The sequence below is a fragment of the Ceratotherium simum genome, chromosome 21 (genome assembly GCF_057802395.1).
Source record: "Ceratotherium simum simum isolate JZ-2026a chromosome 21, ASM5780239v1, whole genome shotgun sequence".
Classification (NCBI taxonomy): domain Eukaryota; kingdom Metazoa; phylum Chordata; class Mammalia; order Perissodactyla; family Rhinocerotidae; genus Ceratotherium; species Ceratotherium simum.
Window position 1 is genome coordinate 46,439,491 of NC_141920.1, and position 18,193 is coordinate 46,457,683.

The 18,193-nt window shown below is 47.8% G+C and overlaps 1 protein-coding gene across 8 annotated transcripts in view; it reads right to left on the minus strand.

The window, feature by feature from the left end:
• Positions 1–2,095: 2,095 nt before the first annotated feature.
• RALGAPA2 (Ral GTPase activating protein catalytic subunit alpha 2) overlaps positions 2,096–18,193 on the minus strand; it is a 310,483-nt gene continuing 294,385 nt past the window's right edge. For 5 of the 8 annotated variants that reach the window (XM_087445685.1, XM_087445686.1, XM_087445680.1 and 2 more), the window contains one exon: positions 2,096–2,208. In XM_087445685.1, the coding sequence (XP_087301811.1) occupies positions 2,111–2,208 (98 nt within the window). In that variant the 3' untranslated portion in view covers positions 2,096–2,110. Of the gene's footprint in view, positions 2,209–4,440; positions 7,978–11,078; positions 11,119–18,193 lie in introns of those variants that run through there. The other 3 variants (XM_087445683.1, XM_087445681.1, XM_087445682.1) reach the window with 3 other exon arrangements.

Genomic DNA, 18,193 nt, shown 5'->3' on the forward strand with positions numbered 1-18,193 from the left:
GAAGTTATAGACTGATGTGTATTGTATGATGCTATTTTTGCAAAACAGAAAACCCTATATCTTTGTGGGTGTTTGCATTAATTTGGAAAGAAGGTAGAAAAATATTCTTTTGAATAATCTGCTTGTCAACCTGGGGGGGGGGTTGGAATGGGGGAAGATCGTTAGTTTTAGAAGGGAAAAAAGTATAGAATACCTGGTGTAAAGTACACATCTATACTTGGGATGTTTCATTAAAATCTCGATGATTAGTAAATAAATCTTCCTTGATTAACACAAGCTACTGTTTTAAGTTTTTTTACCTGCATTGCGCCCTCTTCTTCAGGTTGAAAGAGTTCCAAGAGTTCACTTTTTCTGGTGCCTAAAATGAAGATGCCAAGATTTCCCTGGAGGAAGACTATAGAAATAACTGTTTCTAGTGGGCCCATAATCAGCCATCAACATGGAAGACAAAATGAGGTGACATTTTTTAAAGGGAGGAGAAGATGATCCATTAATGTGCAGCCCTCGCTGGTTCAAACTGCTCGTGAGAGATTTGCTGCAAATGCCCCGCAGGTTTGGAGCGAGGGAGACCTGTTATTGAGGCCCTCTGCTTGCACTTAGCCCAGCAGCCATTTCTTAGGGAATATTGATCAGAAGTACTCACCTCCACCATCTGAGGAGCATAATGCAGTCCCTGAGTATTCATAGAAAAAAGCTTTTCTTTGCCAAGCTATTTTCTGAAGTCAAAAAGATCCTTTCAGGAGCTATAATAGCAAGCCCCTTCCCACTTCACACCCTTGGTGAGAGGCATACTCCAATTTGCAGACCCCCAGGACCTCATGGCAAGGTGGGAGCTGAGGAGTGTGGCCTCACTGTCTAAGATATCCTCTGTCAAACTCAACAAGCACTTTGCTAGAGGGAGAGGCGGGAGGTGAGGCCTATACGTGGAAGATTAAAAATTATACCTGGACACATAGGGAAGGGTACTGTTGTCCCAGGGAGAATCTATTCATTTATTCTTTATTTTCTATAATGATGTTTTAAATAGAATTTTTGATCACATATACAATGTCATCTGATATCTGAGGCACGAATATCTTGGTGTGAATGTTAAAAAAAATCTAGTCAGTGTTTTTCATGTCTGACATGGTATAGCAGGGAGGATGCTAACTGGGACTTCTGAATTTCTCCTTTGTTCTGTAAGAGGCAGAATCTTCCAGGTAAGTATTTCTTAACATGACAGCTTGTTATAAATTCTCACCTCCTTCATCTTATCCAATTTAACTTAGGATAGTGGAAACTTAGGCATTAAAAGTATTTTTAATTTAAAATTTTAACAACAAAAAAGAAACAATCTCCAATTCCAGCAAATTCTTTTACATTACTCAGAAAGAATATCATCTCAGAGTTCCTGCAGGTTTTGTTGCTGCTGTTTGATTGTTTTGGGGGGCACATTTGAGAGGGTATTTGGGGCAGAGAGACTATTACTATTATTTAAAATGCTCCTGACTCCCTGGGTTGTCAGCTGGTCTTGTTATGTTATCTGGGGGCAAAGATGTGTTTGGAGCTACAGGAGGCAGCACCCTAAGAACCTCTGACCTCTATTTTGGGAGCAAGTCTCTTTCCACTCCACTCAAGGGTGGTCCTTGGGGTCTGTAAGGACATTAATGTGTCTTTACTTTCTTTCTCTTTTTTTTTTTTTATTTAAAAGATTTTATTTATTCAGTTTTTTCCCCCCAAAGCCCCAGTAGATAGTTGTATGTCATAGGTTCACATCCTTCTAGTTGCTGTACGTGGGACCCGGCCTCACGTTGGACGGAGAAGTGGTGCCTCGGGGCGCTCCCGGGATCCGAACCCGGGCCGCCAGCATCAGAGCGCGCGCACTTAACCGCTAAGCCACGGAGCCGGCCCTACTTTCTTTCTCTTAAACTCCTGAAACATAAAACTTTTTTCAGGAGACAATGAATAGAAAATTTTGGCCAAACTGTAGCAAGTGCTAAGTCACCCTGTGGATCCGTGTGTGGAGAGCAGAGGGGGACCTTCCGGAGTGTGGCAGGCCTGCCCGCACTCACCACCACCAAGCATGTACAGCCTGCTTCTGCTCCAGCTTCTTTGCCTCAAAGTCTATTTTTCAGATCTGAGGACATGAGCAATTTATCTTTCCAGAGATATATTGTCCAGTGGTTTCCAAAGTCAGAGAACGGCCAATTCCAGTGCCCTCTTCTTTGCCTGTAGGGAGAGTAGGTGAGTGTCTCCCAGTAAAACAAGTTCCCCAATGCTGGAAGACCCAGGCCTGTATTGTCCTGGTCCATGAGAGGAGGGTCGGGGTGGCTTCAGACTTGGCCTTGGGAAACCTTCACAGTGGCCAAAATGAACATAGAAACTACATTCTCAACAAATAGTCTGTGCACTGGTTAAGAACAGGGACTGCTGCTAAATGGGGGTGTCATCAAGAAATGTGGCCCAGGAAACCCAGCTCCTGCCTGGAGCTCCCTTTCTAGCTGTGTGAACGCCAGTGAGCCAACGTCTTTAGGCCTTAGGTTCCATATCTGTGGTTGGAGTGCGGGGACGACATTTCCAACTGGAGGTCTATGCCTTGGGTAAACCAGATACACAAGGATGAAGTTTACTGTGTGTTCTATTTCCATGACCTTTGCTTTTTTATTTGAAAAATGAAATGTAATTAAAACCACTTCCATTTATAGAAGGAAGAGCACATGATAATAGTCCCCTTGACATAAACTGTTTAATAAATCAAAGTGGCCTCAGTTTAGTTTATACACATACACAGGACCACTGCACTAAGCTCAAATGTGCACAGGAGTGAACAAATATAGACACCTGAGCCTTATCACCGAGAGAGACTCTGCTGCAGCAAACATAGCACACGCTGGTATTTTTCCTGGAGTACGTAGAGAATCATACTATAGCCAGGGCGTACCTTAAGGCTATTCTTTCTTTAAATTCTGGCACCCAGCAAAAGCCAAGAAAGGCTGAGGAGAGCACTATTTGTAGCAATGGTCCTTTTGGAACCACCGGAAGTTGAAATCTTTTTGGAATTCTGTAGAAGGTCTTGTCTGAAATGGCCTGAGATCTGGTGAGTATTTTTTGAAGATGACTGGGATCTCTTACAGGAAGTCTAAGTAACTGGAATACTGCCCCCTTTGCCCCCAACTTTTTGTTATAAATAAGATAAACTGCTTTATGAGACTTTCATAATATCCTTTGAAGTTGAAATGACTATTTCCAGAACCGAAAAGAATCCATAATTTATCCTGGAGGTTATCCGGGCCATCTCTAAGTGGAATCATTAGGCAGGGCAGGACACTACACTGAGCAGTTGTAGATGAGCCAGCTGCTCCTCAGGGAGTCTTTGCTGATGTTCCCTCCACTCCAGGTTACACAGGTGGGCGTGACCGGAGGTCAGGGCTACCCAAAGCATCACAATGGGGCTGGTCCAAGCACCTCAACCCAAGCCTACCCGCAGGTCAGAGTCCTCGGGAGGGCTTTAAAAAACACAGATGCTGGAGTTCTATTCAGACCTGGTGGATCAGAATCTAGGAGGGGGATTGGGCAGGGCTCTGCATCTTGTGAAGCTTCCTAAACAATTCCGATGCACAAGGCTGGGAACCACTGCTTCTAGGCAATGAAGCTCTAAAACTCTGCGTCAAGCTCCATTCTATGAGCTACCAAGTATCAAAAGCACAACATACCTTCAAGCAAGTTCTTGCTACCAGTCAAAAGCTAAAAAAAGCCAAATTGATTCAGGCTCTAGTTGGCTACCAGGAAGGCACCTAGACCCTTTTGGAGGTCACTGAAATGTCTTGTGATAGGCACTCAACAAATATTTGCTAAATGGACAAATGGATGATTTTTAGAAAGTTCGATTGCCCAATGTCCTGAAAGTTCCCTGTTATCCAGAGCATGAGAGTAGCCCAGGACACTGGCAGAGGCCACTGGGCCAGGTTGTCAGAATGTGATGGTTGGAGTCCTGAGGCAGGGCCATCAACACTGCTTCAGCCACACCAACAGGAGGCCGTTATGACATCTTGTCTATCATTTATTCACAAAGACAAACCCTCAAAGTTGGCCTCTTGCTCATCAGGGCCAGGGACTCCAGACTTCTGGAAGGGTGGCTGGTGCAGAGGGCTGCGCTGGAGAGATGGGACTTGGGGCCAGGGCTCACTGTGGGCCTTGACACAAACTGCAGGAGATATAGACCCAGCCATTTATAATCATGAAGAGAGGATGGACTTAAAGATATGAGATGGATGGTATTCGGACTCAACTCCTCTTGTGAGTGGATGTTAGTATTCTACGTTATGAACTGAGAGGTGAGTTTTACATAAACACATTTGTAAACTTCCCTGAATCAGTACTGGCTACCATTTTGGATACATATTTAGGCTTTGATTAAAAAATGCTTTTGAACAACTTCATCTGATAATAATGCAAACCATCTTTTGTTAGATGCCAGGATAAACTTTATTTTCCTACAAACTGTAATGGAAGCAAATGAAACATATGGCACTTAAGTGCCGTGTTTCTACTTTATTAAGTCATCACAGTAAATCAGAATTAAAGAGAAAAAGACGGTAGACAGGAGGCAAGTGGCATCATCGATGAAGGTGTGTGCTTTTCCGGGCTGGGCACTCTCTGCTGCAGTGTGTCCTGGCGCACACACATGCCTGCAAAGGTGGTTTATACGTAAAGGTCTATCCCGCTCAAGCATAAACCTAGATGTGGAGCATTAGGAAAATTAAATAACAAGAGATAGCAAAATAAAAATCAAATGACACACTATAACTTAATTTACCATATTTATCAAATTTTTTCCTTATTTACATGTACTAAATATTGTAGACCTGAAAACATAAGAAAACATTCACATAATGTGTATGTCATACATAGATACTGAGTGCAACTAAAACAATGGTTGTTTCCTGTTGAATTTCCCTTCAATGTGGACGTTCTCCTTTAGTAGATATAAACATAACACACTTACAAATAAGACATCACAGTAAGTTTTCAAGGACCCCTCAAACATCCAGATGATACAAATATGACAGTAAATGAAGCACAAGTGGTGACGCCTGAGGAAGGACAGGAAGATGTGATCTGCATTGTCTATGAATCTGCACGATCTCTTGTTTGTAAGGCTAAGGGTCCCATTGGTCAGGCACTCACCAAATCAAGGCTTAACCCTCCCCCTTCCCAATGGCTCTGAGGAACTGTAGCCTTAACTGCGTGAAGACACCGTGACAGTCACCCAAGCTGAATTTCCTCACTTCTGTTTACTTAAGGTTTTACTATTTAAAAAAGTCATCATTTTGTGGCATTACTATTTTTTTTAAGTACAAAAACCTACTCATTGAGACTACAGAACACCAGCTTTACTTTAGATGGAAATCAGCATGCAGAGAAGTGAAGGAACTGGCCTGGCCCCGCCTGGAAGCCAGCGAGTCTTATCTATTTTGGGCCAATTAGGGCCACTCTTGTTTACAGATGGCTGACCTACTAATGTGATGAGTCAGCACTGTGACTCAGGTGGGTCCCCACCAGATGAGTGACCCTCTGCAATTTTGCTGAAATGCATTTATTACAAAAGCACACTATTTGCTTTTCTAAGTGGAAAAAAAAAAAAAAACCTTCATCATTTCAATTTTCCACCCTAAATAACAAAATGATTCAAGTCCCTGTGATTGCCAGCAAATCTTGTCACCAGATTCTCTGTTCCCCATCCCAAATCTCCCAACCAGAGCCATGACTGAGAAGAGCGGGCTCAGAAAAAGCTCCAGTCACAAAACTGCTGGCTGTAACCTGGTCACACATTGTTAAAATCATCAGGGATTACAGGCAGGACTAGGTATTTGCTGCCTACAACTGAGTTTCCCACTCCAGGGTCAGGAGGACTGGTTCCTGGAGAGAAAATGGAATCACAGAGCAGGAGTCCAATAATTCTGCAACAGGGGTTTTCCAGAGCCTGAAGATGAAATATTCTCCCAGAAGCTACTTGCTGTCGGAGCCTACATGGGACTCCAGAGCCAGGAACACTCGATGCCCTTCTCTGCAGGAACAAGGTCTGAGTCCTTCACAAATGTCAAATGAAGCAGCTCGACCAGAGTCTCGAGTCCGAGCGATATGGGCCAAACTATGCCAACCAGAGAGCCCAAATCATTAAAAGGTGTGTGTGGGGGGGGTTGAGATAAGAACCGTGATGTATGCTGACACAACAGAAAATGCTGTGACTTCCAGTCACCCTTCATATTGCCATTGAGCCCCCCAATAAGTGAACAAATTGGGCCGTTTATAGAACAGCCCACAGTGAAGGGCTTACTTCTATTTGGAACGTCCCTCGGTCTCTGATGTTCAGAGCACACTCAGGCTCCCTGTCTGTGGGCCTGGGCCTCCAGCCCTACTTGCAATCCTCTATAAAGCAGAAAAACAAATTCTCTCTAGAATTAGAAAGTCCATCCTTCTAATAGGAATGACTGTCTCAATCCTTTCTCACTTGTCCCCAAAGCAAGTCTGGCTCCTGGGTCTGCCTATTTCTCCTGCAAAGGTCAGGTACCAGCCAAACCAATTCCATGGTTGATGGAAAGAACTGACGGGTCAGTGAAACTGGCCACTCTGACGGGGTGAGTCGGCTCAGAGGGCTCACCAGAAAGGGGAGCAAAGCAGGCTGGGGGTAACAGTCAGTGGGCGTTAGAGCAGAGAGGCAGAGGGCAGGGCAAGGCGGGAAAGCATCCTCGCAGGTCGGCCTTTCTCGGGCCCTTAGCTGGCGGCTGCATTCTTCGTGCTGCTCCCTGTGCTGGGTGGAGGGATTGCAGCGGAGACAGGCCGAGGGCCTGCGCCAAACAGGGCTTCCCTGTTGACCAACTTCTCTGTTGCTGACACTTGCAGACCCCCAGCAAGGGCGCTGGGCAAGCGCAGATGGAAGGTGAAGCTTTTCATTTTTTTCAGACAGGCTCAACTTGCTTTTCTTGGAGCCAAATGGAGAGAAATGACGGATCATATCCCTTGCTTGGAATCTGTTCCCCTAAGACTCCATGTGACAGTACGTATTTCTCAGACCCCTGCCGTAGCCCTCTCTCAGCAGTGGGCAGGGGAGCACCATTGCAGGGGAAGCTCTTGGAGGCAGATGGACATTCCCGGGGTGCCCGTCTCACTCCAGCGCCCGAGCTGGCGGGGACCTTGTGCTGACACGGCCCTGTGCTGAGCAGAGCCTTGGAAGGTTTCCTAACCTACAGGAGCTTCGCAGGGGCAGGACCCTACATTTGTAGAACCATCTGAGTGTTCCGTGACAGGAGCATCACTGTCACGACCTGGAGGGCTTCCAGGACGGTCAGGAAAACCTCTCCACAGTTAGTGGGCCTCAGGCACCAGGTGGAAAAACACTCAGCGACTGAGGTAAAACTTCTCTTGGGCTAAAGACCCCAGGGAAAGCCAATTTCCATGATGATGAAATTTTTGAGTAAACCATAAATCCTAACATAAGAAGAACTAGCAAAATCAATGCAGAGAAAATTCCTTAAACAATGTGACAGTTGTTTGCCTGGCCCCTCTGTTAATCACGAATTCATTAATGAGAGGAAATAACTTTGGGTACAGAAACCAGCTGCCCTCTGCCCTCCCCGAAAGCCCAGAATCTCCTCCTGCTGACCCTGCCCGGACCAGTCACACCAACGCGTGAGAGCGGGTTTGACTCTGGTTGTTGGTGACTTTTTCTTTTCTTCTTTCAAAGCCCAAGGTTCATGAGGTTTCAGGGCAAGATAACAGTGCCTAGTTTGAAAGTCCAATCTATGACATTTCGGTGGGGTTCACGTCTAACTTCAGAGGCCGTTAACAGGAAGACTTGCTGAGGCTGCTAGCAGAGCAGCAACGTGTCCTGGAGTCTCTGGGTTTGGGGGTTTGGGGTGGGGGAGTGGGGGAGTCTCATCTGTCTCCTCCTCACCAGGGGGTGCCTTGAGGTGGGCATTCAGGCTGGCGACTAGGGCCCTGCAAAGGAAGCAGAGAAAGAGCGAGTCATGGTGCCAGGTGAGGCCCTTGTGGGCACAGATTCAAGGGAGGATTTGTGGCACTCAGGAGAAATGGAACCACGTCCCCAAGAAGAGGGTTTGACGACCTCCCTGTGCCGCACGTGCAGGGATGTTTGTTGAGTGAATCAACAAATGAATGTCTTTCCTCCCAGTCTTTGCTCTGGACTTTCCTGAAGCATAAAGAAGCTATGAATCCTTCCGAAATTAACTCGGCCTTACTGTCCAATCCACAAGTAAAGATGAGGAAGAAAGGCATCTGATTACAGTAAAGGCAGGAGAAGCCAGTGAAGCAGCATCTCCCGGAGTCGATGAGAAAGCAAGAAAAACCTCAGGGGCAGCGTTGTGGGTGTCTGTTGGTGTTATGATTTACACGTATTTACATACTGATACTCGACACAGTGAGTTACAACTCGATTACTCCCCAAAGGATCTGAGACAAGAGGTCAGGACTAGGGTGCCCGTCTGAATGAGTCCAGGTGACCATACCGCTATTTAGCACTGGAGGGAAAAAAGAATAAAATTAAAGCACGTGTGGCTGCACCTCTCCCTTCCCCAGGGCTGTCCAGGTGTGCTCCAAGGAATACAGGAATGCCTGCTGCAACACCCAGCCACTGTTGCCGGTGGAGTCTGGTCTCCCGGGGGCAGCTCTGCCAGTGAGACGATCATTTCATCACCCTTCCCCTCGAAACCTATTTTTAAACCCTGTTGTATTACACTCCAAGCTTCCGGGCTTGGAACAAACCTCAAAAGCAGGTTTTCTATCTTCCTCCCAACATGCTTCACTTCCAGGGGTTTAGCCTTTGAAATTTTTATTATTGGCATTTGAAATTAGTTTATGTAAGTTATCTTAGTCATAGACAGCATCTTTTTTCATTTGCTGACCTTCCCTTATTGTTTCTAGGAGGAGCTTCTGAAATCAATACTTGCAGACATGCTTGGACCTGAGGAGGCAACCTTCCCCAGCATAGTCCGAAATTCAGCACCGTAAGACTCCCACAGCTGGGGCTCTACTGTCTCCCTTCTGGTCCCAGGAAGGTCAGACAGGGAGAGGAAATGTCCTGGGCTTCTCTTCTGCTATTTTTGCCTTTGAAAACAGGCTGCTTTTGACAAGGCAGCACAGGTATACTGTCATCCACGGAAGAGACGGCACTGGTAGCGGGCATCTCTCCATCCCCGTGTAGCTGGAGGTGGGCAGTAGCATTTAATCCAGGGGAGTGGGGGCAGCATCGGGGAACGACCCTGATTTAATCTCAGATAATATTCCATTTTGAAATACCTTCACTTCAAATTGTGTAAGATTTCACATTATTAACTAGGAACCACCCCACTCACTATTGTAATCAGATCAATCAGGAGAGGGAGGCAAAGAAAAAGCAAGTAAATGAAACAGACAAAGTGATGTTCAAAGATCTGATATTAAGTGAAAGAGTAATTCTGGATTAGAAGGGAAAACATTTAACCCCTCCACCGCCACCCACCCAGGCAGGGCACAGAGGGCTGCACTTCACAGCCCTGCAGGATGGCAGGTGGACAGAGTGAAGGCAGCTTTGATGAGCCGCCTTCGAGCATCTGACAGCAGTGGCCTCAACCGCTGGGGGCAAAGGGAAGGTCACACCCCAGCGGGAGCCTGCACCACAGTGCCTCCTGCATTCCTCCAGTCTCCAACTTTCTGCTGGCACATCCCCAGCCGGGAATGGCTCCTGCCGTGCCCACTGCACCGGGTGATTGATGGGGAGGCGGCAGCTGTGGAATGAGCAGGCGGGTCACAAAGGAGGGAATTGCACTCGCAAGCTGCTGGCAGCCGCTCCACTCGCTTGGCCTTTTCCTCGTGCTGGAAGCTGGGTGTCTGTCCAAAGGACACTCGAGCCCCACTTTACTGCTTTTTGGGGCAGAAGCAGGAGGACACACCTGGACACAGGGATCCCAGCAAATAAAGACTTTTGCACAAAATCCCTGCTGCTGGCAGGGACTGTACAGCCCTGCTCAGCCCGCCCGACGGCAGCACCTGGGCTTTGTGGGTCACGTCACTTCTGGGGGCTGACGTGAGTGAGCCCAGTTTGGAACAATTCAGGGACTGGGCCAAAGCCGAGGCTGAGAGGGAAAGAAAGAGCAGCAGGCCAGAGGGTCAGCTCACTGTGGTAGTGGCTGCTCGTCCGGCCCGCAGGTGCACAGCCCTGCCTGGTGGAGGAGGGTGCTGTTTTGGATAAACTAAAAAATATGGACCCTCACATCCCACTTCCACATTCACTCAGTGACTGGTGCCTAGTGCCGTGCGTTCCACTGTGGGTGATGTGGGTAATAAGTGACAGCTCACTCAGTGACCTTCTACATCATTACCATTTTCATCATCATCATCATCATCATCTGGTCTCCCTTCCACCTGTGAGCCCATGAGTCGGTGAAGCCTGGGCCACCCCAGAGGGTTTCCAGCCAGCACTGCCACAAGGGGAAGGGCCTAAACCCCAACCCCAGGCAGAAAGGAGAGGCCCGGCCTGCCCTCTGGGTCCTAAACGGCAGCCGACCCCTGTGTTCTCTGCCCTCTGCACTCCCCCAGCTTTTGTCTGCTCTTGCTCCCCCAGCTGTTCCATTCAGCAGCCCCTTGGACAACCTGCCCTCCCCTCACCCAGGCCTCAGAGGCCCCCATTAAGGCGAGCGGTCAGAGGCTGGCCCAGCACGTGCCGCGTCTTATCCGCCCATCTCAAGATCCTGCTCTTCCCGGCTTGGGCAACAAAAAAGGGGGCGGCCCGGGTCCACTGGCTCCCCGCGGACCCACACACAAAAGGGCGGGCGACAAAGACGTTTTCCGAGATGGCAGGTGTTGGTGTCAGATTCCGCCCAGAGTGCACGGGGCAGAAGAAAGGCGAGGCTAGGTTTCCCCGGCAGCGCAGACATGCAGGGGCAGGAGCGTGGGCAGGGCCCCTCGGGAGGGAGGTGGAGGCAGCAGGAACTCGAGCGGGCATTTCAGTGCGGTGTTAGCCGTGGCAGGAGGCTGTTAGTGCATTTACACACCCCTCCCCAAGAGCAGGCTGGTGGGGCATATCTGCTCAATGACAGTCTTACCTTGCTCAAATATTGCAATGAGACTTTTACGTATCTTAATCTGAAGGAAAAGAACATAACATCAAATGAATACGAGCCTGGCACCCACAGCCCAACTTGATAATGAATACAGTGCTAATCATACGTTATTCCTGGGCTGCCTGAGTGTTGTTGCAGCCTTGGAGAGCATTACAAACTGAAAATTCACTTAAAATTCTACTTCGCAGGACAGAATTCTAGCTGCCGTCGCACTTATAAATGTGACATGAGGAGACACTAGCATTCCTAGGATGTGTGATGCAGACGCTATGGGGACCTCGACAGACACTGGGCAGCACTGACCACTGTATCCTTTCCTTGTTGCCCCATATTTCCTGACTGACTGGGTCTAAAATAGTCAAGGATACTAGTTTTCAAGACAAGCATTTGGAATTCAAAGGATGACCCGAAAAAATAATTGATACCCACTAAGTGCGCAGGTTTACACGTCTCTAAGTTTCGTTTTCAGGTTTCTGAGTTGTACACAGTGTGTTAATTCAGTACTAGTGTCACCTTTGATGTGACAGACAGGCAGGAGGCACACAGCATGCTGTACAGAGGGCAGCTGGAGAAGGGGACCCTCGATGGTGAAATGGGACACAAGGTCACCCTCACTCATAGAGCAGTGGATCTTAGCAGTCACCCCGAACTCAGGAGAGGATCTGAGCTTTGCCAGACATTGTGACAAGTTTTCCCTGTCCCCCCAGCCCTCCCACAGCCACCCTACTTCCTACGTGGGTTTTCCTTAGCAAATGCAGCCTCTGTGGGCATCAGGCTTCTCACCCCCAACCCCCACACCACTCCTGAATTCAGCGTCACTGGACTACCATCAAATCTGGACAAAGACATTTATCAGTGACACAGACTGTTGTGTGCACGGCCATAGTTGTAAACTTGGACTGCCTGCTGACCCCGCCTGCCAAGGCTGGCACAGTGACCAGGGCCGGTTTCTAAGATGGTGGATCAGAATGCTGTCAGAAGAAGGACCACTGACATACTCTTAGGTGGGGCTCTCCGAAAGAAATGTGGCCGTCTATGAAGCCTTATTTTCCGATCTACTGAGGAAAATTCATTCCCTCTCCCTCCAAAAAAAAAATTATTTGGGGTTAAGAATTTCAGGATAAATAAGTGATCATGGATGATCCAACAGCATTCTCTGTCTTACTTGATTTCCAACCTCTGTTAACTGCTCCTTGTCTACACGTTGATTGTGCCCTAGGGGCACAAGAAGTTCTTGGGCTGCTGTTGCTGGTAACAGCCTAGAATGTTTTCCACGGATCCTCTAGATAATGAGATTATCTAGATTTCCTGTTTTCCCCCAATGCACTGTGCTATGGGGCCCGTTTCCTCTCATGGAAGATGCAAACATAGAGCAAGTCTGCATGGGTCTTCCTTGAGTTGAGGAAGTTCAGCTTTTCAGGACACCATGCTACTGACCCTCTCCAGTGGGAGCAAAGGGTCTCTTCATGAAGGGGCTCCTTGGTCTCCCTCCCCTGTTGCCCCCTCAGCCCTAGTTATACTGGCATCCGATTGGTAGAAACCAAGAAAACAGATGGCGCAGCTAACAATGGAGGGCTTGTTTGTAATTGCTGATGAGGACTGGTTTGCTCCTCTCCCCAGTGCGTCCCCAGATGCAGCCTGGTGTGGTGTGCTGGACCAAACAGAACGTCTCGATAACTGCCAATCCATGGTTGAGTTAAGGAGATGCAAAGACAGAGACAGTTGGGGGCTGCCTTAATTATTCCATGGGGCTCAAATGTCACTTGCCCTTGACACACAGGCAATGCTACCAAAGGGCGGGGGCCCTGTACTTGGAACAGAGGAGTGGGCTGTCAGCTTCCTGATACATCCCTGGGGGCAAGCAGGAGGTACCAACCAACCTGGGCAGTAGTGGAAGGCACAGAAGAGAGCACTGTGCTTGGAGATGAGGGATGGAAAGAGAATAGGAGGCATGTGATGCCTGGGGGTGTGGGGGAGAGACACAAAGCATAACTATTTCATCCTTTCATCAGCTGGGCCCCTGATCGGTGCCAGGTGCTGTTCTAGGCTCTGGGTTGCAGCAGAGAACACAGCAGATGAGACTCCTGCCTTTGAGGGGCTTTGGCAGAGGAGTTATCGCATGCCTTCTAACGGGGTGATATCACCCCTGGGGGGGCAACAATATCTAACTCTTTATATGTATAAAGCTCAGAAAAAAGTATGGTAAATACACAGATATATGGTATTTCTGTGGTGTTTCAGGGGAGGGGATAAATTAGGAAACAAAAATGTCTTAGAAGGCTCTATGGTGGGGCAATAATGAAAAAAAGGTTGAGAAACATTAAATGGTAGGGTTAATATGCGTCTGAAAGTCAAAGTTTTCCTTACACATTAGTGGTGCTGGGGATCAGGAGTCAGCCTGGCTCACATCTCAGAGCAGCTGACGAGACTCCTCTGGGGAGAGCCCTTGAAGTGTAACTCAGACACCAACGGGCCACGCTGTGGCCACTCAGCAGCTCAGACACAGAGCGGGAGCGCTGAGAATCCGGAAGTCGCTTTTGGAGAAAGGTGCCTTACATCTTCGGCCTCCTGTGACTTCTCTGATGTTCTGGATATCAGCAAGGATGTAAGAAAACACAGGAAACAATAGTCTTGGTTGGAGATTTGCTGTGTTCTGCACAGCCCTGCCTAGTGGAGGCTTTTCAAGAACTAGTGGGTCTTTTTGTGGCATGTCTTCTCTGGCTGGACTCACCGGGAGAGCAAAAGAGCAAGGATTTGAACAGAGCTTCTTATCTCCAAGGAAAGGCTGCCATCCAGAACTGCCACCTGTGATAATGGTGGGCAGGGTCAGACAAGAAAAGTGGCTGCCTCTCCCTGGGTCCTTGTTACTGAACAGTCAGTGTGGAAAATCATTTACTGGTTCAAGATAATCAGGGAAGGGAAGGATTTTGAGAGCTGGCATGGATGAGGGAGAGAAATGGTGGATTAGGGTTCCAGCTTTAGGCGAGTGCTAAATATCCTCCCAGCAGGAAGGCGGACAGAGCAGGAGATCAGAGAGCTGTCTGGACTATTCAGACCCCTTGGAATGGCTCTGAGGAAGGGAACAGGTGCAGCAGTGGATGGGGTAAGCCTACACACTCAACTCAACACTGGCAACCCAAGACCAGTGGGAATTAGCCAGCCTAATTAACATTTCCAAATGGCCCAAGGATGGCTTCCAGTATTTCCAACCCAGCAGCAGTGGCTGTGTCCTGGCCCCGGCCCTGCCTCTGGGCTCGGCTTCCTCTTTTTGGTTGTTGGTCTTGCTCATCAGCTTTGGTTCTGAAGCAGAAAACTAGGACAGCTGGACCAAAAGGCAGATAGGCAGAGAGAGTGGTGTAGTGTGTGCCCGCACGTGCATATGCACCTGTGCGAGGGGCTAAGTGAGCAAGTGGAACATTCATGAAAAGACTACCGGCATTTTTCTCTTCCCTTCCACAACTAATGTACTCTTAGGGATCTATGACTAAATTTAACTAAATTATAAATTTAAAATTAATATCTTGATGTCAACTTTCTTGTTAGGCCCTGATGGACAAAGAGGTTTCCAGACCCTCTCACTGTCTCAGAGAACATGAATATCAAGATCTCAGTTACATCATAGCCATGGTGGGCTGTTCATTTTACCAGATTGAATTCACATCTCAAAATGGCAAAATAGTACACAAATGTTTATAGCAGCAATATTCATAAGAGTCAAAAAGTGGAAATAGCTCAAATGTCCAACTGATGAATGGACAACCAAAATGTGGTCTCCCCTTATAATGGAATACTATTTGGCAAGAAGAAGAAGTAAAATAATGATACAGGCTACAGCGTGGACGAACCTTGAGAACATCCTAAGTGAAAGAAGCCAGTCACCAAGGACCACATATTGTAGGATTCCATTTAAAGGAAATGTTCAGAATAGGCAGCTCCACAGAGACAGAAAGTAGATTAGTCGCTGCTTAGGGCTGGGGGTGGGGGAGGGGAATAGGGATTGACTACTAGTGGGTTTATTATTATTATTATTATTTTTGCAGGGAAAGATTCGCCCTGACCTAACATCTGTTGTCAATCTTCCTCTTTTTTTTTTCCCCTCCCCAAAGCCCCAGTGCATGGTTGTATATCCTAGTTGTAAGTCGTTCTAGTTCTTCTATGTGAGCCACCACCACAGCATGGCAACTGACAGACAGGTGGTGTAGTTCTGCTACTGGGAAACGAACCTGGGCTGCCAAAGCGGTGAGGGCTGAACTTTAACCACTAGCCCATCAGGGCTGGCTCTATTATTTTTTTATTTTTTATTATTCAGGAGGGATAAAAATTTTCTAAAATTAGATTGTGATGATGGTTGCACAACCTTGTGAATACACTAGAAACCCTGAATTGTATACTTGAAATGGATGAACTGTATGGTATGTGAATTAATCTCAATAATGTTGTTTATAAAAATGGCAAAATAGAACAGAAGGTGGTCTGGGCAGCACTACTGCGACTACCTTTCTGAAAGTGACACAGAAGTGGCTCCGGGTTCCAGGGAAAATAAAATCCCCCGCAGACACTCTGGGCAGCAGGGGTACAGAGGTGGCTATGAATGTTAGTAGATGCCAAGAGCAACTCTCCTCCTGTGTCACACTGCAGACTTTAACCATCCTTGAAGCAAAGAAAATGGGGCTACCCCAAGGCAACACTCTTCTCTTCCCTTCGCTGTTGTCCCTTGGGTTTATTCTAACTTGAATTCATCTGTCTTAAAAAAACTCAGGAGTGTAAGGTGGGAATTACGGTGTGATTCCCCGGGACACACTGGGATTTTGTGTGAGCTCAGGACTATTTTTAAAATTCTCTAATAATCAAGGGCTTAAGAAAATGTAGCAGTTGTCAGCAGTTGTAGCGAGGTCTGTGCTGACTTGTGGGAGGACAGTGAGTTCTAGGTATTTGTCTGAGGTGTCTGAGGAAACGTTCAAGAAGCAGTGGAACCGTCTGGTAGTTTCACTGATAAAAGCTGTCCTGTTGTCTTCAGACATTACGGAAGCCATTTTAGTCCATAATTAAGATATTTTCTACATGTGAATTCTTTCTGTGGTTCTCCATTTGCATCCCCCAGTAGGAAATACTTTGGTTAACTTTCAGTTAAATTTCTCAGTTATCTGTGCCAAAGTGGGTGTGCATTTGCCACTGTACAAATAGTACAGGCCACAAATCCTATAAAATAATCCTTTCTGCCTTTGGGGAGCAACATTTTGCCTTTGCCACAAAAGAATGGCTCCTCCCCTTCACCCCACAAGCAGGCACGGGAAGGAGGGGGGCCTCTCAGGGTGGGGGCAATGAGTCCTGTCTGGGAACAGAGAGACCTAAGTGCCTGAGCCCTGGTCTTGACACCACCAGCCACCTGACAGTGAAAAAAGCCAACTGCTCTCAGTTCCAAAACTGCCAAAGAGAGAAAGAAATCTTGCTCTACGGAGGGCAGATTGTGAGGAGAGTGTCAGTAAATTGCAAATCTCCACACATATGTAAAGAGCTATTACTATTCATAGATTGTTCCAGATATCATTTTTACAAGAGCGAAACAATGCCAAGGAACCTCACCCCCATATCCGAGCTCTTCTGGATAATTGTGGGTGATTTTCAGTCTCTGCAGTGTTCTGTGTACCATGGATAGTTACCTACCGTGATTCTTGGTGCCAGCTCACGGTTCATGACCATTCAATCCTGGTGTGAGTCTGGGACTCGCAATGTGGTGGGGATATGTAACTGCAGGTTGGAGTTCTGTCCATCTCCTTTTCACCTTCCTCCCACCACGCAAACCTTCCCTTACAAAGAGGCGGGTGTCGCCACGCTCCCTTTCCCTGAGCAGTCCAGGGTAGGGACTGCATTCTGTGGCACTTGAGAACGTTCAGGGAGAACATCTCTTGAATCGCCACAACATCCATTCATTAGTCAAACATGCATTACATCGCTGCTGTGCGCCAGGGATGGGAATACACGGGCGATGAAATATTACCTAACTGCCTTCCTCCTGCCCCTCCCATGTATATTCTCCCCACAGAAGCCACAGTGATCTTTTAAACACGATCCACATCTTGTCACCCTACTGCTTAACACCCTCCAGTAGCTGCCCATCTTACCACAGTAACAGCCAAGGTCTTTCCCTCGTTCTGCAAGGCCGCTCTGACCTTCCTCCTCCTCCTCGCCCTCTTGCTCACTCTGCTCTAACCACACAGGGCTCCTCACTACTCCCTGAACGTGCCAGGGAAGCTCCTGTCTCAGGGCCTTTGTGCTTCCCTTTGTGCTTTCTGCTTGGAATGCTTTCTCGCCAAATGCTAAATGGCTCACTCCCTCTCCTTCAAATCTTTCCTCAAACGTTACCTTCTCAGTGAGGCCTTCCCTGACCCCCTGTTTTAAAGTGCACCCCACCCAGTGTTATGTTTCTCAGCAGCACCCCTAGTCCTTCTTCCTGCTGTCTTTTTCCTGGCACACTCAGCGCCTGCTAGGAGACTAGTGTCTCTCTTGCCCATCTAGAAGATAAGCCTCAGGGAGGGTGGGGCGGCCATTGTTTTGCCCATCTCTGTATCTTCCATATTAAGCATTCCATAAATACTTATGGAATGAATGTCTGAAGGCTGGGCCCTCGTGGGGTTTATGTGATGATCTGACAGGTGAGGCTGCACTTCCCATCTACTTAAGCTGTACCAAAGCTGCATGCGTGCTCCCAGGACCCAAGCTGGACCGAGTTTTAGTATCTAAATATGGCCTCTAGCAAGTTGCCAGCTTTGGTAATCAGGATAGAGCAGAGTCGGCCTAGTGGCCTGTGGAGCCCCATTTCTGGCTTCTTCCTTTTTCTCTGTGGTGACCGTTTCCTCTGGGACTTGCCCCTGAAGTTCTTGGGTCGGCTAACATCCCCTGGTCAGGAGCGCCTGGCCTTGGAGAGCCGCATACCCAGGTGTTTGGAGGGCTCTGGCGTTAACCGGAGTCGGGCGGCTTCTGTAGCTACTTCTCCGAGCCCTAGGGATGTAGCCAGGGAGCAGGGTTTCCCTAACTACCTTGCACGCCTCTGGGACTGCCTGCTGCAGGGTCTGCCCTAACATACTTCAGCAGCAACG